The following is a 21189-nucleotide window of genomic DNA, read 5'->3' as shown; positions in this document are numbered from 1 at the left end:
TAAATCTAATTAGCAAATATTATATTATTTTTTGTTTCGATAATACAAGAAACAAAACATAATTTTTATTACGAGAAGCAAAACTGGGTGAAAGAATTCCAGAAGAAATTAGACGAACCATAATATCAATGAGAGCAGAAAACCACAGGTAGCCGTCAAAGAAGAGAACATAGCAACCACATTGATAAATAATAATTTCGGCAGCAACAAATAAAAATTGCAATAGCAGCAGCTCAGAGCACTTGTGGTGATGAAAAACACAGGAAACATCAGTAATTGCTGCCCACAATCATATCACAGCCCCATCGAGACGATCAGATGGCCTCCAATTGCAGAAAACATGGTAGAAGCATCATAGCAGCAGCCTGGTAAGTTGGCTATAGCTGCAACTTTATGAATGATCCGACCTTCAAAAAAAATATTCGGTGTCATCACTTGCACCACCGTCCCTTAGCATTACTGACTTCTTGTTTTATGTCTCCACCACCACTGGACTATTCTTTATGCCATACTGTCGTCTATGAAATCTTCTGACGGTAACTAAAATCAATACAATAGCAAAGTCAAACCCAAGTTAATTATTCATAAAGAGAGAACCATGGCTGAGAGAAAGGAACATTTCACAGCATTTTTCATGGGTGATTCAGCTCGAAGGTTGTTTGCTCTTGAGCCCTTTAAGAGACGCTATCTTTTCTTACAAATTATAATAAATCAAAATAAAAGTTGCAATAACTGAATTTCCACTGGGCATAACAATCACGAAAAGAAGAAAAATGAAACCAAATGTTAACTGGAGTAATCGCATGGGGTATTTTTTCTTATACTATATATTTTGTTTTTTTGGATTTAGCATAAAGAACGTATCGGTGAAAGGCACTTGTAGAGATGCATAGTATGAGAGCAAATGAGGTCCTACAAGTTCAAACATATTTAATTTCTAAAAGCAAGTTGTTGAGAATAGAACACACTTGACGAGAAATACAGAAGGAACACCATTTCTTGTTACCTACAAGATCACACTCGATTTCTTCACCTTTTGTTTCCACATACAAATATTGATACAATAAACAATTATAATTTTTGTTAAGGAAAATGAATGAAATGTAGAAGTACAGCAATAACAACTTGAGCATACCAGAATCAGGTCGAAACTGTCATCAGGCTATATGTCTCAGCATCTGGCGTAGCACCCCCTAAAATATCCTTCTCAAGAGATTTGGATTGTTGGCTTTCACATAAGCCTTTATTAAGATATTCAATACAAAAGCATCCCTTGTGTACTTTGTTTTTGTGAGTTCTTCAAACTCCTCAGCATTAACTACACCACCCTTTTCTGCAAAAAATTCAATTATTAAAAGAGTAGTCTCCAACCACTGGGTTGAATTCTTTACCCTATTGCTTGTTGTCAATTCTTTTTGAGCATATCAAAATCAGGGTCGAAACTGCTCAGCAAGTTTGATCAGGCTATATGTCTCAGCATCTGGCCTAGCACCCCCTAAAATCATCCTTCTCAAGAGATTTGGACTGTAAATCTTGGCTTTCACGTAAGCCTTTATTAAAATATTGAATACAAATGTATGCCTTACGTACTTTGCTTTCGCAAGTTCTTCAAACAATTTCTCAACGTTGACTACATCACCCTTTTCTGCAAAAAGTTCAATTATTGATAGAGTGGTCTCCAACCATGGGGTTGAATTCTTTACCCTATTGCTTGTTGTCAAGTTTTTCCCCATTTCTAGAGTCTTTAAGGCTTCCTCCACCAAGTTAGCCTTTAAACAACCCAATGCAAGATGACGAAAAGTTATGGAATTTGCTTTGCACCCATTTATCTCCATTTCCCTAAAATTCCCAGTTGCTTTCTTAATAAGCCCATGTTTACAATACACGGATAACATGGAATTGAACTGCTCAGTTGATCTCAACCCATGTATTGACTTCATCTCTAACCAAAGCTCTTCAGCTCGGCTAAGCTGTCCAATTTTACCATATGCTTCAATTGCAAGCATGTAACTTTTAGACCTAACATGAGGCAGTTCTAGTACAATGCCCCAAGTTCTTTCTAGTTCCTTCTCCTTTCCTAAATGCCCGTACAATATGATCAAAACATCAAGTGTTGACCAGTTGTCTCCACTACATGACTTCTCCACAGCTTCAACATATGCTTCAGCCACAGTATACAACCTTGCCGCTGCATGCGCGGTAGCTAATATGCAGAAAGATACTTCATTCGGCTCAACTTTAAATCTCTTCATATCATTAAATACCTTCACTAACCCATCAACATTATGTTCATTTGCTTCAATCTTCATCAGGATATTATATGTTGAAACATGGGGAACCACCTTATCAGCCCTCATTTGAGCAAGGATTTTCGGGATCATTTTCCTACTGCCAGGTGAGGAATGGAGGATTATAAGGCGGTTGAAAATCAAATATGAAATGGGATGACCTTGTTCCCTCATTTTCTTCATGTAATCAAGTGAAAGCCTAATGACACCTTTTTCCAAGCATGAAATTACAAGATTGTTATACAGCAACTCGTTCTGAAACTCAGACGGGACATGCAAGAAGAGCTTTTCGCCATGTGATATCCCATGATGTTTGGTTGTGAATTCCAACAAATAAGAGTAGTCTAGTTCCTTGAGCCTGTAGGGCCTCTCCCTTACTACCCATTCCATCACCTGATAAAATGTTGTGGTGTAACTCGTTAAAGCATTTAGACAAGAACTAACATTGCTATTTAAGTTATGTTCTCAAAGAACTATAAAGACAACACTAATAAACACACCTCAAGTGCGCGTTTGTTTAATCTGAGCTTCCTTAAGCGATTAATTGTGTGAAAAACATCACCTCGATGAATGGGAAAACCCTCGCCCATCCAACTTTGAAAGGCATATCCAACTGATTCTCCTCTCGGAAGTTTCTCAATTCTCGAAGATAAGCACTTCGGTCCTTCTGGGTCTAAGCTTTTCTTGGGAAATTTATCAATTGTGTGGGTATTTAGAAAGTTGAAGCAAGTATAAGGTGTTTGATAGACAAATAAAGAGGGGATAAAAAGTGTTTGATTAATTGTTTGTGAGAACCGGCGATGCCTCAAAAGAGCTAGTGCCTGCATGCTTTTCTGTATTTCAGGACAAGTGGACTAGAAGAAGAGTATAAAGGTTTTTCCTTTTCTCCAATTGGATACTAGCGCCTGAAAAGGTTAACAGGTGCAGCATAAAAGTAAAACCAAAAGTCAGCCAGCATCAAAATTTTGACAAGGATATATATCCTACTTGAAAGTGGAAGCAGCTAATATAAAATCTTCTTACCAGATAACGCTAAGTGATTCCCTCTAATGCAGACAATAAATCTCAACTCAGTTACCATTGCCTCCATAACAGCTGCTGCAGCAAATGGTAGGGAACATAAATAACTGAAGCATTAACCTTTGTTCCAGTTGTTGCTTACTCAACATACTTGAAACAGGAATTGCAAAGTTTTCTGCTTGACCTTGACCCTTCTGTGGTGTTATGCGATCAACCTCCTTCAATGAAACAGTAACTGGAAAATTGGTAAGATCTCTATTTAGGTAACAAGTTCTTTACAAAATTGACACGCATAAGTTTCTCATTTGTGTTTAGTTCTGTTTGTGCACCAGCTCACCGATAGCTAAAATTGAAACAGATACATACAAAGGGTGATTCTATATCAATATGTTACATATTTGTAACAAGCCATAATCAATCCTGAAGGTTCGCTCCTATCATATTAAATCTCTCACTTATACCTAAATCCCTAAAGGATCCTTCGTCATTCAAAGCTGTTAAACTTAACACAGAAAATTACATAATGACTAAAAGAAGCCCTTGCTGGGTGGCAACCCCAATAAAAACTCTCTCCTCTGTAAAAGCACCACATGAGCTCATTTCCACCACCCAGTCAGAGCCCGAATTCACATATCCCAGAATCCCACCAAATCAGTTAAGATTAGTCAAAACGCACAAAATAAAAGCAAGCGCGCAACACAGAGGGAAACAAGCTGTTTTCGCTTCTTATGAATAATGAGATTACAGAAGCAGGGAATCCCAATACGATCATTATTAAAAAATAAATTCCAAGAACAAATACATAATTTGCACTACATTTTTTGACTGCTAGAAAAAACATCAAACATCTTATGTGCATAGACGCAAAACACACACAAAGCAATTGTAATGGTAATGCAAGCATCCAATGGCTGATTATTAATAAGAGAAAACACTAAAAAGGGAAAAGAGAAAACGACAGAAATTAAAAGGATATCCAAGAACAAAGAAAAATGGACAGAAAAGGAAAGAAATTGTTAGGAAAGCTGTCAGTTGAGGAGATAAGAGCGAACCTAAAATTTTGCCATTGGGTTTCTATTCGAATTGTAATAAAGATGTTGGGCTTCCAATTCCATGGCTTTTGTGGCGCTGGTGGTAAAGTGCTTGTGCTACTGCGCGAAGAAGGCAGAAAGTGCAAACGGGTTTTAAGCGGAGGAGGAGGAGCTTATTTAAATTTAAGGATAGTTTAATTTTCGTAAAAATCTGATTTAATTAAAAAAAAATTAAATGATGTCGTTTTATGTTTATGTTTTTAAAATCTTTTAAAACCATGTTATTTTTATATTTATTTTGATCAACTTATTAGATTACCTTATATATTATTCATGAATTAAGTCTTGAGTTAAGTTATGGGAGTGATTATAGGGTCGATTGGATCAACCTACAACCCAACTAAAGTTTTTTAAAACCCAAAATATAGGACTAAGTTGATTTATCTTATTAAGCTGGGGTTTGATAATATTATTTTTACCCATAAAGTTTAGATGGCTTATCAATCAAGTTTTTAATTAGAATGATATTTCAAAAATTATTTAATTATACCAATATTTTTTAACCCAAATTAAAAAAAATTATGGTTATGTTTTCAATTTTCTTACATAATTATATTAAAATTAATATGCATATTTTTTAAAAAATGATTGTATATGAATACCCAATGAGATTAAAATATTTTTTATTCTTAATTTTTATTTTATTTTTAAATTAATTATTTTTTATTTTTTTATAGTCGCTTTAAAAAATGAGATATTTTTTTCTTAGCTTAAAACTATCTTACCAATCATGATATATGAAAAACTACACTTGATAAAAAAAATATTTTTTGTCAAAACCCAAAAAAATAAATAAATGATTAATGAAAGGAGTGTTTCGGCTAAAGAAATATATTTCAATCATATATAATCATTTAAATTCTTACAAAAATTTTATTTTTATTACTTTAAGTTTTTTTTGTTAAAAAAAAACAATGTTGTTAATGAAAAAAGTCGTGCTTTTGTTAAATAAGTAAGAAGATGAATTTTTTTTATTTAAAAAAATACTTTGATCAACCTCGTTATCCATGTCAATAGATTGGAAACTCCATAATAAAAAAACTTTGAAGTTCATTCCCCATCAAATCAAAGGCTAAATGATGAAATTATATATAAAAAAAACACACAAAAATTGTGATTAAAAAAATAAAAGAGAAAATTGAAATAAAAATTAATTAGATGGCATTAAAAAAACTTAAATTGGAGAGTTAATTTAAAAAAAAATGAGTTTTAACAGAAAATAAATAAATCAAAAGAATGAGGGCTAAATTGAAAACAATAAAACAACATAAACTTTGATTGAAGGATAAAATTAAAAACCAACAAAACTTTAACAAAAAAAAGTCTAGGGAAAAAATCAAAAATTAAAAGAATAAGGATTAAATTGGAAAAATTATATATGATAAATTATAATTCAATGACTAAATTAATAACATTTAAAACTTTTATAATAGTATCAAGGATGAAAATAAACAATAAAAAATATAAAGACTGAAATTGATAAATCTAAAGAAAAGATAAAAATAAATAAATTGGAGGGTTAATTTAAAAAAAATAAATTTTAACAAAAAAATAAATAAATCAAAAGAATGATGGTTAAATTAAAAACAATAAAACAACATAAACTTTGATTAAATGATAAAATTAAAAATCAACAAAGCTTTATAAAAAAAACCAAGGGAAAAAAATGAGAAATTAAAAAAATAAGAACTAAATTGAAAAAATAAAACCTGACAAATTATAATTTAAGGACTCAACAAAAATACTTAAAACTTTTATAATAGTACCAGGGATGAAAATAAACAATAAAAAATATAAGGACTGAAATTGACAAATCTAAAGAAGAGAGGATAAAAGTGCATTTTCTCTGGAGACTAGGAATCACCAAAAAAACCACCATGAAAGTACACAAACGCCCCTAGACACATGTCTTGGTTTTGTTTTTAAGGGTATAATCATATCTATACTGTATTCTAAAATGTAAAAAAAAGAAAAACTCTTGGTCAAAAACTCTAATTTCTTTGATCTCAAGGTTAAAAAGTATTTTAACTATTTTAAAATCTTTCAAAAGACTAATAACCCTTAATGAACAGTTTAATAAATTGTTAATTCTAAAAGTAAAATTATATTTTTATTATGCAAAAAAATGGAAAATACTAACATACTCCTAAATAATCTCTTAACAACTAATGAATAACTGAAAAAGATTAAATTATTCTCGGAACTAAAACATTTTTTTTTTCTGGCTCAGATGTGAAAAGATAATTTTATCGTAACAATTCACTTTAAATTGTGTCAATAAATACAGTGAAAAACCCAAACATTATATATTTTTAAAATATATCTTGATCAATTTAAGAACAAGTAAGAAGAAAAGCATGTTTTCAAGGAAACATAATCAAGCAAGCTATGTTTTGTCATACGAGCTTGGAAAACCACGGATAAGAAAGCGAAGGGGGAGAGAGTGGCTAAGGTCTTGGATGGGTGGTTAAAGTTTTTCTGCTTAAAGGGAGGATAGAATTATTGTATATAATAATGATTACTGTCCAAGATAGTCAAATGCTAGGAATTGCTTCATTAATTTTAGATTGTTATCTCATTGGGATTAGAAATGACAAAATCAACAGTGTAAAAGCAAACGAAAAGTCTATGAAACGAACCAAAAGTGAAGAAATAAGTCAACAAACATAAAAGCAGAATCAAGCTTCCGATTAAAGATACATAATTCCATGGAATGGAACCAACAAAGCAGCAGGAAATACAAGACACTTACAGATTACTAGCCATCAAATGAGATCCTGTAGAAAGGATTTGAGGAGGCCATGGCTAGCTAACTGTACTTTAATTTACAGCAAATACTATATTAGACAAACATGGAGTGACCAGACTTCTTCTTTTTATTTATTATAGTTCCATAAAACTGCTTGGTTGGAGCCATGCGGCGACGTTTTCTCATTTGCAGGAGCATGGATCACAGGTGCAGTTTGATCCACATTTGCAGCCATTCTCAGCACCAAAGTTCATCTCAGAGCTCTCGTAGAACCTGCAGCAGCAGTAGCTAGTAATTAGTCCTTAATCCCCTACAAGTTCTAAGACTATATAGTTCATCTGCAGTACTGTGACTGACTGACACGTACATCCTAACTGGAGCTACACCAGCAATGATTGTCTGACTTGTGGTGGTCTCGGAGAAACTCAAGTCTGGGTACATGCTGCATCTGCCATGTACATGCAGAGGAAGATATTACAAAAACAGAAAAGCTGAGTGTCAGATTCATTTGAAATCTTATCAGCACTACAAAGAAGTAATTAATGAAAGAAAATAATAGCAAATTGATTTTTTCGAAGAAAGAAAGAATCACCCATTGCAGCCACTGCCGCACTTGCATCCAGAGCCGCAGCCACAGTTTCCTCCACAGCAAGACATTTTCTGTTGGAAAAGAAGGAAAGTGTGATGAAATTAAGGGATTTCTTTTACTTAGAAGAATGCACTCAAGCTCAGTACTCAGGATGATTTATCAGGTTCTGCCCATAGCTGCTATTTATAGTGTAGTTCAGGCAAAAAGGCAGTTAATATCCACCATACACGTGGTTATATCTGAGGCTACTAGCGTCTGGTTGTTTTTAACCTGTGCTTGACATCGAATTATAAAGCAATTTTCACATTAATTTACATTAATTTCCGGCCCGTCATCAAAGTTATAAATCTCATATAATTGGCTTGAAGTAGTAGAGCCTGTGATAATTGATATCTCTGAAAAATTAAATATGTAATTATCATAATTAAATAATAATATGACTTAAATAAATTATTTAAAAATATATATGGACTAATAAAATAAATTCAGGTATATAAAAAAATTTAGTTGCACCAGACCAGATTAAATAAGCTATAAATTTTTATTTGACTGTTGAATTAGACTAAAAGTTTTACAATAGTTTTTAAAATAATTATTTTATGTGTTTTGATAGTGTTTATTATTTTTAATTATCATGTACTAACTATGAAAATTACTGGTTAAAATGGTGTGTTTTTTTCCTTCACTTCATCTAGCTAAATTATAAAATATAAAGCTTTTAATTCTAATATAATAATGTGTTCTTGATGATACTAAATAAATATACTTAATTCTCATGGAAAAATACTGTCGAAGATGCCATCCAAATAATAATAATAATAATAATAATAATAATAATAATAGAAGGAGGAGGAGGAGGAGGAGGAGGAGGAGGAGGAATTACATACTTGTATCATTGGTCTAATTAAGTAATTATTGCTGAGTCATAAGTGGACTCAGAATATTTCTTCTAAAAGAAATTTACATTGACTCGGTTTTATAATTAAGAATCAATTACAATTAAGGGTTATTGAGTTGCAAAATTCAATTAATTAAATGCCTTCATATAAGATAAATCAGAGATATGTTTTTAAAATCAATGAAATTATTATTTTTCTCAAAACATTTTATAAATAATGTTTTTTACATATAAAATGTTTTTCCTTAACATATTCTATATAGAAAATAGAGATGACAGTGATGGAGTGGACGGAGATGATTCTAGAGATGGTGGCGATGGTAATTATAAAGCTGCTGGGTGGCGGGGCTATAGTGAAAATGGTGCCCGTAACTGTAAGCTTGTGTTAATAATGGTAGATATGGTGACCATCAGTGGTGGCTCAAGACTGGCGTGGACAAATACTTCTCCTTCATGGACAGGTTAAGAGAATGTTATTGTCAAAAACATTTTTTTAATTCAACACGAAATATATATAATTCAAATATATAATATAAATTCAAATCATAAACTCGAATCATAAAATTATAAAATTACAACTAAAATATTTTAACTAAAATTATAAAATCACAAGTAATTTTTTTTGACTAAATTGCATGTTATATCGCGGATCATTAAATCAGTGATTCATGTCATTAGCCAATTGAATCTTTTAATTTTTTTTAATAAATTTATGTTTCACCTAAATAAAAATTAAAAAGAATAGAATAAAAAACTCATCAACAAGCCCAAATACATTGGGTCGTCAGGCCAAACATTTAATTTTATTGATGTCGATTCAAAGTTTGTGGTGATATCAATTAAATTTTTATAGTTATCTTTAAAAATAATATTTATATGTTGTATTTACTAAGCATAATAAGATGAAAAATAATATTTTATCAAAATATTTTTAAATAATATTATTATGTAAAAATATTTTAATTAAGGTGTTATTTTTTAATTCAAGTGCCTCTTTCACAGCGACGCACATGAAAATAATTTATTACTGATGAATTCTTTTTTTTCTTTAAGCTTAAAATACTTGTTGTGTTACTAAAATCACGTAAAGCAAAAGTAAAAGTAATTCTAATATCTTTGTTTAATAAAAATTTGTCATGCATGAAAACGACAAGCATTACAAATACATGAGACTTTTTTTTCCAAAATTAAAACAAATTAAAACCCCTTGAGAAGGGGAAAGAGGAAAGAGAAAAAAGGATGGGTGGAGTGTCAGACGAGGGAGTGGGGACTCATGAGGAAAGAAGAGTGCTGACTCGGCAGTTAGCAGTTAGCAATTTTTGTAATTTTTACGTTGAAATTATGAAATCGGTCCGCTTTTAATGATTTTAACGAGTTTATCGATTTTGTGTGAGTTTGACCGCGGGTTTGACCGATTTCACTGATTTTCAAGTTTTTAACCCCAATTTACATGTTTTATATGTTTTGACTCGTAAAATCTTACGAGTCAAAACACGTTTTTGATAACATTGATCCCAATGCTATACTAAAAATATGTTTAAAATAATTATTTGGTTAAAATTAATATTACAAGAATCTTGTTATGCAAAATAAATAAAAATATATTATTTTAATTTTTATAAAATCAAAATTTAAATTACAATTATATACAAAATTCAAAGTAAAAAATACAAATTATTTGATTAGCCAAACAGTCTACTCGCCTTTAAATAAAAATACAATACTAAAATATATGTGTGTGTGTATATATATATATATATATATATATATATATAGAAAAAAAAGAGAAAAAACGAAAACTCCAATATGAAAAAGTCTAACCCATAATGAGTTAGTGAGGGGTCTAATCAAGGTGAGAGGACCACTCCTTTATAGATAATTTTAGTCCCTTTTTCTTCTCTCCTTGGGAAAAATCAGGTGATAGAGATTTATTAAAAAAAGAGCAATTAAAGGAGATATTCTTTTCATCCACTATGGTAATATCGAACCTTGGTGGGTCCACATGAAAAGGATTCGTTCGTTGCATTATCAAATAATTGAAATTAATAAATTACTCACCAAATCATCGAATACCTTCAAGAAAGTAAACGGGGAGAAGCAAGAAAGCATGATGCATGATGTTATGGAGATAGAGTAATTTAGTGGCCGTTTAAAAATATGAATACGTTGAAAATATTTTTTATTTAAAAATATATTAAAATAATATTTTTTTATGTTTTAAAATTATTTTTAATTTCAGTATATTAAAATAATTTAAAAATACTAAAAAAATATTAATTTGAATTAATTTTTTTTAAAAAAAATTTACTTTTTTAAAAATAAAAACTAACGAGTTCCCATTTAGCATCTTGCAACATTTGACATAAAGCATGATGCATGATGTTATGGAGATAGAGTAATTTAGTTGCCGTTTAAAAATATTAATACGGTGTATTATTTTTTAAAATGTTTTTTATTTAAAAATATATTAAAGTAATATTTTTTTTTATATTTTAAAATTATTTTTAATTTCAGCATATTAAAATAATTTAAAAATACTAAAAAAAATTAATTTGAATTAATTTTTTTTAAAAAAATTTACTTTTTAAAAAATAAAAACTAACGAGTTCCTATTTAGCATCTTTGCAACATTTGACATATTCCCTTTTGATTTAGACATTAGATGTCTAGATCGACTTCATTAAATATTCTTAGTCATGCACCACCGATGATACCATTGCTTTATATATAATTAATTAGTGTCCATTCATCATATTGGTGAAGCAAAAATTATAATTCGGTCAATGAATGAAGCTCATACAAAGAGGAGCTTCATATATACTTAAAAAACCCAACTTGTATCTTTCTTGGATTTAACCCCCCCCCCCCCCCCCCCCACCCCAAAGTGATTGAGCATTATCATCACAACTAATAATTATTTTTTAAAATATTTTTTTAAAAAATATATAAAAATAATATATATTTTTTATTTTTTAAAAATTATTTTTAACATCATCATATTAAAATGATATAAAAATATTAATTTATAATAAAAAAATAAAAATAGTTTTGAAACATAAAAACTAATAGGATATAAATCAACTTTGACGATTGCGGCTGCTGGTGGAGTCTAATGAGAAATATTAGTTCAATTTGGTCCTTATATTTTGTTACAAGCTACTACTTGGTTGGATGTCCCAAGTCTGTTACTTGTGGTGGATCGTCGTCTTCTTTACAAAGGACGGACGTCTAATTCAACAATGGGTTGGTGGACAATTATGGAATGCAAGGTAGGAACGGAAGGACAGTGGAATTGTGGCTTCAGACAGCTTAGCTACTGTACTGCATGGAAGCAGAGAACTTCGTGTCCGAGAATCCACTATGAGATCACACTCTTCACTTTTGCTGCATAAAGACTGGCGTGTCTGTAATGTAATGATATGTCTGGTCTTGATGTTTCTCTCGCAGTATCTCATCGCTATGGGTCTGATAAAAAATTTCCAAATGTCAAAAAATCATATATATATATATATATATATATATATATATATATATATATATATATATATATATATATATATCAAGACAACGCAAGTATTTATGAAAAGCAAATCAACTTCAAATTCGGGATTATTGATTCAAATAGATTTAATGAAATCAGTTAATTTACAATTGAGATAATCTCATTTAAAATAAACTAAATAAAAATATATATCTTAATTATTAAATAATTAAATATAAATTAAAGAAAAAAATTAATTTAAAAAAAAGTAAAAAAAAAATTATATTAACCTGTTAACCCCACGATCAAAGGAATAAGATTGGGATAACCTGAAAGAAAAAAATAAAAAAACACATTCAAAAATCAATTCATAATCAATCGAATGTATAAAAACAAAAATAAATTAAAAAGAACCTAAAATAGACCAAATTCAACTTTTAGTAACTTCTAAAACCTTGAACTCTGATCATGAGTAAGAAATCAACCTCATAGAAAATAAACTCTAAAAAATAAACAAGTAAAATTACAAATTAATAAAATAGCGAGGGATGATTTTGAAAAAAAAATGCAACAAAAAAAAGGTTCCATTACAAAAAAAAAATAACAATAAAAAAAATAAGAACTAGACTTAATATAAAAATATTTTGAAATCAAATGCTAAGAGATTAAATAAAAAATAAAATTTAATTGAAAAAAAATTAAAAAACAATAAACAATTAAAAGAATAAAATGAAAACCAAATTTGATATAAAACTTAAATAAAATCAAATTTTAAGGGATTAAATTGAATATAAAATTCAATTAGAAAAAATATAAAAAAAATAAAAATCAAATTTAATATAAAAATTAAAAAAACCAATAAAACACAAAATATATATCACTTAAAAAAAATCAAATTGGATAAAAAAAAAAAAAAGTGGAACAGAGTCAAGGATTTGTGGATGCTTTGGGCACTGCGCTTCTCAAGCCATTTGACAGGCATGCTACGATTTAGATAAGAGAGGCAATGATCTCCATTGCTAGTGTGCAGTGGGGCTTGAATGCCCTGTGTCCTTCCATAGTGGAAATTGCTTTTGTCAGCGAATTATTCTCGCGTCAAACTCCAAATTTTGTCTGCCACTCTTTTCTCTTCTATAAAGGCCTGATTTGTTTTTCCCTTTTGCATTGTATATTTTTTAAAAAAGCTAGCTTTTGCTTATTTCTATATGTTTTCCTGTTGCCTTTTGAGATATTAAAGAGATAAATTTGATTAGTAATAAGATAGAGGAAAGAATCCCAGGATTGCAGAGTAGACTAGAGGCCCTGTTCACAATACAATATTCCTGATCTGAAATGCGTCCATGTGCTTAAGATAGAAGTGGAGCTGAATCATATAGACTAGAGGCAGAGACCGATGATGAAATCCACTACTGATGATCAATGCCTTCGCATCTGATGATGGCAAAATTGCTTTCGGAGCTTCCGCTATGACCTTCGAACGCAGGACTGTCCATTACTAGCTCAGCTACTGCGAGCTTCTGGCATGGGGCTTCCTCTTATTCAGATAGGGAGGCTCTCATAGTAAAGTAAACTGTGTGTTACTAGCTCATCATACCATTATAACAACAGAAACCAAGGATATATTGGAAACTCAACAAAAACTGAGACCAGACAAAAATCGAGGAACAATTGACATCAAATGCTATCATCCAGAGGCAGAAACCTGCACACAGACCAAGAAAATCTGTCATGGTGCGTTCTGCTGCCTTCTATGTTAAAAGCTATAGACTGAACTTTGCAGGAGCGAGCACCATAAGTGAAACTTTCTTCCATGCTAATAAAAATATGGAAATATATGTGGGTTATCATAGATAAAGTATATATGTCATGTAGAAACCTTCCGGGAGGTAATTCTTGAAAATCATTGGATCTGCATTAGATATGAAGAGAGTGTCGATTAGGCACATAAACTTGACAGGTACTTGATGCAATTACAGATCCATGTTTCAATTGATAAACAATCAAAGAGAAGCAAAACTCATTCCAGAAGAACCTTCAATCACCAGCAGTCTATACAATGAGTTGCAAAAAAAAAAAGCACTTCTGAAGAAACCCAGGAATTCAGCTGCTACCGAGCTTCTGCTGGGCAAGTTTTTCTATAGTAGGCTGTTATAACTTTAGATTCAGTATCTCCATCAAACTTATCAATAACAATCAATATTTTCTAAACTCAGTCTCAGTGATTCTCCACTATCCATGAGCATCCTAAGACCAACTTTCAGCTCTGGTACCCCTCTTCCAAGACAGCACACACTGGATACACAGAACCCTTCCTTTCAATTCTTCATACACGTCGTCAATCTTGATTCAACAAATAGCAATGTAATTTATTTGCGAACAGTTAAAAGTAAAACTCTAATGCCATCCCTAACCTTAAAAAGTTAATTTATTAACATTAATTGATGGATTAACATTTTTTATTTTCCCTTAATCCTCCTTTTCTGAACAAATAACAGGGTGTTAATTTATTATCTCTGAACTTAGTCAAGTGTTGAGTTTAAATATGTGTAGATCTTGTAAATTACCAAACTTATAATCTCCGGGCTCGGCCTAGACTTATGTGGGTTAAGCGAGCTATTAAATTCATAAATAAAAATATTTTACTTTAATGAGTTAGAGATATTTTATAATGACAAGATATAGATATTTAACTGATATGTGAACCTTTCTTTTTTCCATGAAAAAAATGACCTTAGAAGCTATAAAAAAAACCAATACAACCTCCACGAGATATATTCAATTTTTTTCTACTACAAATGACATATATTTATTTCTAGAGTTTTTTTTTTCTAAAAAACTATTTTTTTCTCATATAATATTAATTTAATTATTAGTGAGTCCCAAAACTCTAAAAAAAAGATCTTTTATAGATATTAAACATAATCCATTATTCATTTAGTCCAAAAAAAAAAAATACAGATCATCAAAAATCAAAAGATTAATAATCTACTAATCTTATTCTAGGCCTGGACTGGGAGATAAAATCAGAATTATCACTAATAATTTTCTTTTTTATCTCTGACCTAACAACTTCAAAGCTTATTTTTGACCTCCAATTGCATAATTCATTGAATAGGAGATTTTTATTTTCTTCACTCGGTAATTCTCACGAACAGTTTGTGCTCTATAAGCGGTATAGTTTCTACAACTTTGAAAGCCATATAGACGAATGGAAAAGAATAAAATGCAATAAAATACAAATGCAAGATAATGCCCTGGTGTTTGCTTTGAGAGAGAGGATGTTAGCGCAGCCTGGAGAATGTGTCCTTCAGTACACAACAGAGCAGCCAGAGAGGGAGGCGGTGGTGAGAATAACGAAATTAGTATTGTATGAGATCTGAGATATATTTTTTAAAATTGGATTTATGAAAATAACATACTAATATTACTAATAATGGATGCCATTTTAAATATCTTGACTTGATATTATTTTTTATGTGAAAATATTATTGGAAAATCCAAGGGTTGTCGATAATAATAGTCATATGGTCTTATTTCTAAATCAAGTTGTTCCAAACATGGAAACTTTTCAGAGCTAACAATGGCAGTCCTTAATTCTTCTCTCGAGGCAATCAATAAACCATGGAATTTATAGGCACAGTAAACATGAATTGGAAGGAAACTAAACTATTATGTACAGAGCCAGCCTTGAGGCAGAACAGCTTCTTGGCAAGGCTGGTTCATCTGACCTCTCTACTGTCTACCGTGTATATGAACACATAACTTCATCTACAAGCTCGTCGAAAATCAAATCTTCCAGGTCTAGCGCTGCATCCTCAGCATCCAATTGAAGGTTCATCCAACCATCACCTTTTTCGCAGTCTCGAGCTACTATATCCTCTATTGATTGCTCCATTTCTGAGGTTGACCTCCTGTGCCAGCTAATTCTTTTCCAGACTTCATCAATAACATTATTTCCTCTGGGCAGTGGACGGACGCGTTGAGTGAAAGAGAAGAGCTTGGGGAAGTAGGCTAATGAGCTCTCATATATGTCGAGCAGTTCCTCGTTAATCAAATCAAACAGAAGCAGGTGATCACAATTGTAGGCAACATCCTCCGAGGAAGATTCAAGTCCTTTGTGCAAATAAGCTTCCAAAGCCTTAAACAATGTTGGACTCAAGGGCTGCTCTAATGAATACCATGTTCCAAGGGACTCTGGCCCAATGAAGCCGGACACCTCAAGCACATCTCTCAAATAATTGAAATCAGCATCATCTTCTGGCCTGTTCAATTCCAAATGAAGGAATCGAGCACCAACCATTGTGCTTGCATTTTCTGCATTCGCATGGCTGGTAGAGCTGCGAGTTTCTTCCAAGGAATCTCCAGTTGACCTGTCTTGTAAAGTGACAGGAGAATCTGGTTCATCAACACAAATGTGCCCAGGATGCAGCTCTGAACCTGATGCAATTTAGGGGAACCAGTTAACTACCAATACAATCATACTGCCAGAAGAATAGTATATACTTTTGGGGAGAGTTTTTTATGGACATTTTCTGGAAATCAAGTTCCATTAGAAAGCTTTTATGGTCAGTCTATCACATTCGACTTATCAGATGGTTTTTTCCAGAAAAATAATTTGAATAACAGGAGTGGTCAAATTAGCAAGTCTAAAGAATGTTTTTTCACTAAATCCAGGCAATCAATGCTGTTCACATATCTTGCAAAGCCAATAATACATGGTATTGGTTCAACAAAATATCCCCAGAAAAAAAGGACAAATTTTAAGGCTTGTATAAAAGCATTTTGTAAGAGGAGACAGTATGCCATACCTTCTGACATTGGGAACTCTACTAGGCAAGTTATATCATCTCGAAAATGAGTCTCAAGAACTGAAATCGGACTTTGTTCTTCATGCTCTCTAATGGAGGTGATTGCTGAACCAATCCCCTGATTACTCAGAGAACTCTGATCTCCCCTTTCAGGTCCCATTGTATCCTGATTTAGTTCACTTGTAATAGCACTTCCTTCGTTGATACTTGCCATTAGACCACCTGAACATTCATTATTGTCCATGCTGCCAGCTCTTTCTTCCATGTTGCTCTGAAGTTCAGTTTCTTCAACAGTATCTAGTCGTTTGAATTGTTTTCTAACTTCAGGAGTGCTTACGGACTTCAAGTCATTAAGAATGTCAGTTTTAACATTTGCATCATAGTCCATTCCAGTCGTAGTTGACATATTTGAACTAAGCGCATCACTTGAGGACTCATTTGGAATGAGATATATAGACTCGATATCTGGCAGAGAGAGTCTCCTTCTGAAGGATTTCAGACCACTTGATTGAGATTTATCTTCACTCGACAATTTTAAGCTTTTAGATTGATACTGGTTCCACTTGACCTGTTTACTGAAATTGTACTCAAACAATCGAGCATAACCATCCAGTGACTCCTTTAGAGAGGATCCTCTTCTTATGCGTGGGGCTTGAGCTTTGCTGAAATCATTATCGAAACTATTCGTCTCCTGAAAACTTGTGGGATTTTCTACACCATCCTGATGAATTGTGATTTCCTTCAACTTCTTAGACATCTCTTCCTCATCGGTGGAAAACTTGTATCCAGAAGGAACTTCGTAGCGACTTGTATTTGTTGATTCATGGTCACTCTCCCTTTTGCTTTCTGTGAGTGCATACTTTATTTTTTTCTTAAGACCTTTAAAAGGACTCATAAATGAAAGATGCCACTTGTATTTATGTAATCCCTGAGATGACTCGAGAGAAGAAAACTGTGTTTCTTGATCAATAGAAGTGACTCCATGATTGCTAACCTTTAAATCTATTGACTTCTCATAAAAATCTTCCAAAGACTTGGATGCAGTAGACCTTGGTGCTGGATTCCCGATGGATGGCTTCACTCCCTTTGGAAAGGACCAAATTTCCTTCTGCTTGTGCTCAATTGTACTAGGCCTAACAAATGTAATGTGTGAACAGTCAGCTGCAGGAAATGATCCTGACCTCCTTAATCTTACCTTTGCTTTGGAAGTCTGCTGGACATGGGTGTTCTGAACGCCTGGATCCTGTAGGATTTCCAACAGCTTTTCATTTGCCTTAAGGATGTCCATAAAATCCACCCTCTCCTTAAACTGAGGGCATGAAATTTCTCTGTTGAGACGCTTAGCATGTGAAAGGTTTAATGAGTTATCACAGTTCTCCAAGGAAAATGCATCCTCGTCAGAAAGCTGGTTTTGTTTTGAGCAGTCACTGGCATTCACAGTGCAAGGCAGATGATACGTACTATTGTCTGCAACTAGTTCTTCAGTTGTCTTGGACACTGATGGAACCTGAAATCTGGAGGCAGCAGTATCAGCACTTTTGTGAAGAATAATGATTGGATTTCTCCAATCACTATTTATTGTAGCAACGCTATTTTCTGAAGCTTCTAATTGGTGGACTGGATCAGCTTTCTGTGACCGTGTTCTTGAAAATTTCTCCTTGGCAATTAAAGCTTGTATCTGGGCTTTTCTAGCAATTCTGTTGGGGGAGCTAGTCTTTGTAGTTTGCTGTTCAACCTGGCCAATTTATTACCAAGTTATTCTCAGTTTCATAGTTTTACATACAAAAGAAGTAATTTTCAGGATAAAAGTAAAATGCACTCATCGATATCAACCCATTCACATGCATTTTATCTGTACAGTGGACTTACCAGCAAGGGGACTGCTTCAGCACTCAAATATTCCTGTACTTCATTGGTGTAATGATCAAAAGAGATTGTTTTTGGATTTTGGCAGCCTGCAAAATAAGGAAATAAGGTTGCTCAGACCATAAAAGGGGATGAAAAGCACATTACACATATTGACAAGGATATAGATTTCTGATACTCCGAAAAGAGGGGAAAAAGATGTCATTTTCTAGGTGAAAGAACACATCTTTCCCAGGTTGAACCAGCTGCCAGTGCCAATCAACCCTCTAAACCTCAGTCGTCAGAAAAACTGTATTGAATTGGATCTGGACACACTCCATTATTGAGTCATTTATTGGATCTAGTAGTATCAGTTTGGTGGCGAGAATACCACTTATCAGGTGGAACCAATGCATATCAGACCAGCATAGCCAATTGAATAGGTTTTACTGATAAAACAGGACTGGGCCATTCAATATCAAGAAACAACAGTTTACTATGTGTGTGCAGATGAAGTATTCTTATATCTGACCATAAACTAATCGCATCAAGCTTCTAAGTAAAATGATTTCCAAAGCTCTTCGAGTCTTCAAGATAAAATCATATCCAACTCCAAACAGGACAATTTCTTTTCTTCTACCATGACAAGTATCAATCAACTCTAACGAACCTAATTCTGCAATTTCGATAATAACATAGAACCAATACTTTACAAGTACCTATAAAAAACACTCTCTATTTACTCTAGTCAAGATGACAAAAATTAAGTGAAAAGGTGGAGACAGGATGAGGGCATGAGGCAAATTAAGATGGCTTACATCTGCCATGCTTTCTGCGCAGAGGTGATTTTTTAGGACTGTGCCAATAATGGTAGTCAAGAATTTGAAGTATTCCCCACATGCAACCTGGATGATAGTCCTCAAATCCAACACCCGAAACTTGGCGCTCCAACTGTCTCCCCATATATATAATCTCAGACAAGATATAAGCTGATCCTCCTCCTGCTGTCTGTCCTCCCCCAAACCACAGTTGATTTCAACCACGAAGACACCTTTGATATCCTGAAATAACATTACTAACCATGTAAATCACACAGAGAGATGATCATGAGTATATTTTAGTGAATATTTAGAAGTCGAACTCCAAGCACTCAAGTCGAGAAATTGCTGGTCAAGCTAAAAATCCATGTCTCAAAAGCCTCTCAAATCATCATCTTTGATCAGAATAAGCATCAGACACCATAGCAATTATATATATATATATAATTGCAAACAAGTTTTCCACGCAAATTATTCCAAGCAAAAAGATTTCAATAAACAGAACCCCATCTTTACAGAGCTAATTAACACGGTGGAGTATGTCTACTGTGAGGTTCAAAAAGATTCTAAGACTGGAAAATCAACAAGGGTAGCTGAACTTAATACGCGCATGTAGTTTCCTCAACTTCAACAGGCATATCCATAAATAAAAAGGGAGATTATTTGAATACCCAATACAAGGTGTAGAACACAAAGGCAATTGTGTTCAGAAAATTAATGAAGTCAGTCTTTTATGCTGTAAAACACCAACTCAGACTGCTCTTGTATTTACTCTGACATGTTAAACAACAAAAAGAAAGAAGAATCAGAACAATCATGGGAACATGAAAAGCCTAAAAACCAACCTGATGGAGGAGAAAGAGCTTAGAGATAGCTCGTAAACTCTGAAGTCAGTTATGGAAGGCTTAGAATATCATGAAAGCGGGCAGCATATTCTTGGCAAGATATTAATCTAACGTACAAGAAGAAAGAAGTCGTTGGCCTTTTGTACCAATAAAGGGATCATAGTATACAAGGAGAAAAGAAAGCAGTTCTCGCCGCAGTTTACCCGCCAAGCCAGGTCTTGTCTGTCTTGTTTATCGAAGACTGGTCCAATTTCAGGTATAATAATAATAATAATAATAATAAATCATTTAAATAAGCTTGGGGGCAAGGATTGGATGGCCACAAATATTGAACACACATGAGATCCTTGTTTTTTTTTTTTTTATCCGTGGATATAAATACCTTATAACCCGTTGGGTTATTACTAATCCGGCTAATCTTAGTTTTTGGTAATTAATGGAAAAGAGAAAACCGAGTTCAAATTAATTAGCACAGCGTAACTTGTTTGTTTATTTTTGCGGTTGTAATTATATTTAAAAGTATTTTAAAAATATATTTAACTTGAAAAAATATTAAATTAATATTTTTTTAATAATTTTTGATGATTTTGAAATGTTAATGTTAAAAATAAAATAAAAAGAACTGAAAAATAAAATCATTTCAATATATATTTTTTTTAAAAATAATTTAAAAACACAATATATTATTATACCAAACACACATTTGAAATTAATAATTAACACAATACTACATGTTAAAAGCATGCATCTTATATTT

At 32.4% G+C, this 21189-nt stretch overlaps 3 protein-coding genes across 10 annotated transcripts; all 3 read right to left on the bottom strand.

Moving 5' to 3' along the window:
* LOC7488118 (pentatricopeptide repeat-containing protein At1g07590, mitochondrial) lies at positions 1–4582 on the bottom strand. Of its 7 annotated transcripts, none has more exons than XM_024607957.2 (5): positions 4361–4571; positions 3312–3543; positions 2789–3193; positions 1136–2681; positions 1–540 (listed from the first exon to the last, which is right to left on the bottom strand). In XM_024607957.2, exons 3-4 carry the CDS (start codon positions 3113–3115, stop codon positions 1431–1433), a joined length of 1578 nt encoding a protein of 525 aa, XP_024463725.2. In that variant the 5' UTR covers positions 3116–3193; positions 3312–3543; positions 4361–4571; the 3' UTR covers positions 1–540; positions 1136–1430. The 7 variants fall into 7 exon arrangements, with proteins under 7 accessions (XP_024463725.2, XP_024463727.2, XP_024463728.2 ...); XM_024607959.2 differs by having other exon boundaries at positions 3312–3526; XM_024607960.2 differs by having other exon boundaries at positions 3312–3523.
* A 2484-nt stretch (positions 4583–7066) lies between these two features.
* On the bottom strand, positions 7067–7914 carry LOC7488119 (metallothionein-like protein type 2). 2 transcript variants are annotated; one of them, XM_052455959.1, is made up of 3 exons: positions 7741–7914; positions 7516–7590; positions 7067–7421 (listed from the first exon to the last, which is right to left on the bottom strand). In XM_052455959.1, the coding sequence occupies exons 1-3, from the start codon at positions 7803–7805 to the stop codon at positions 7331–7333; spliced, it is 231 nt and encodes a 76-aa protein (XP_052311919.1). In that variant the 5' UTR covers positions 7806–7914; the 3' UTR covers positions 7067–7330. The 2 variants fall into 2 exon arrangements, with proteins under 2 accessions (XP_052311919.1, XP_024463847.1); XM_024608079.2 differs by having other exon boundaries at positions 7516–7596; positions 7741–7909.
* Positions 7915–15620: 7706 nt separating this feature from the next.
* On the bottom strand, positions 15621–20673 carry LOC7488120 (protein TRM32). The gene is made up of 5 exons (XM_024608986.2): positions 20433–20673; positions 19588–19830; positions 18794–18879; positions 16925–18659; positions 15621–16553 (listed from the first exon to the last, which is right to left on the bottom strand). Exons 2-5 carry the CDS (start codon positions 19730–19732, stop codon positions 15856–15858), a joined length of 2664 nt encoding a protein of 887 aa, XP_024464754.1. The 5' UTR covers positions 19733–19830; positions 20433–20673; the 3' UTR covers positions 15621–15855.
* Positions 20674–21189: the final 516 nt, after the last annotated feature.

This window comes from Populus trichocarpa, chromosome 9 (genome assembly GCF_000002775.5).
Source record: "Populus trichocarpa isolate Nisqually-1 chromosome 9, P.trichocarpa_v4.1, whole genome shotgun sequence".
NCBI lineage: Eukaryota > Viridiplantae > Streptophyta > Magnoliopsida > Malpighiales > Salicaceae > Populus > Populus trichocarpa.
The sequence above is the reverse complement of the archived record's forward strand: the minus strand, read 5'-3'. Positions and strand labels throughout refer to the sequence as shown.

Excerpts from the sequence above, each read along its gene's own strand:
- LOC7488118 (XM_002314145.4), bottom strand. The coding sequence starts at position 3,115 with ATGCAGGCACTAGCTCTTTTGAGGCATCGCCGGTTCTCACAAACAATT. Across the intron at positions 2,682-2,788 it reads TAAACAAACGCGCACTTGAG|GTGATGGAATGGGTAGTAAG; the intron begins GTGTGTTTATTA and ends ACATTTTATCAG.
- LOC7488119 (XM_024608079.2), bottom strand. The coding sequence starts at position 7,805 with ATGTCTTGCTGTGGAGGAAACTGTGGCTGCGGCTCTGGATGCAAGTGC. Across the intron at positions 7,597-7,740 it reads TGCGGCAGTGGCTGCAATGG|ATGCAGCATGTACCCAGACT; the intron begins GTGATTCTTTCT and ends TGTACATGGCAG. Across the intron at positions 7,422-7,515 it reads GGTGTAGCTCCAGTTAGGAT|GTTCTACGAGAGCTCTGAGA; the intron begins GTACGTGTCAGT and ends CTGCTGCTGCAG.
- LOC7488120 (XM_024608986.2), bottom strand. The coding sequence starts at position 19,732 with ATGGGGAGACAGTTGGAGCGCCAAGTTTCGGGTGTTGGATTTGAGGAC. Across the intron at positions 18,880-19,587 it reads GCGCAGAAAGCATGGCAGAT|GCTGCCAAAATCCAAAAACA; the intron begins GTAAGCCATCTT and ends CTTATTTTGCAG. Across the intron at positions 18,660-18,793 it reads CTGAAGCAGTCCCCTTGCTG|GTTGAACAGCAAACTACAAA; the intron begins GTAAGTCCACTG and ends TAAATTGGCCAG.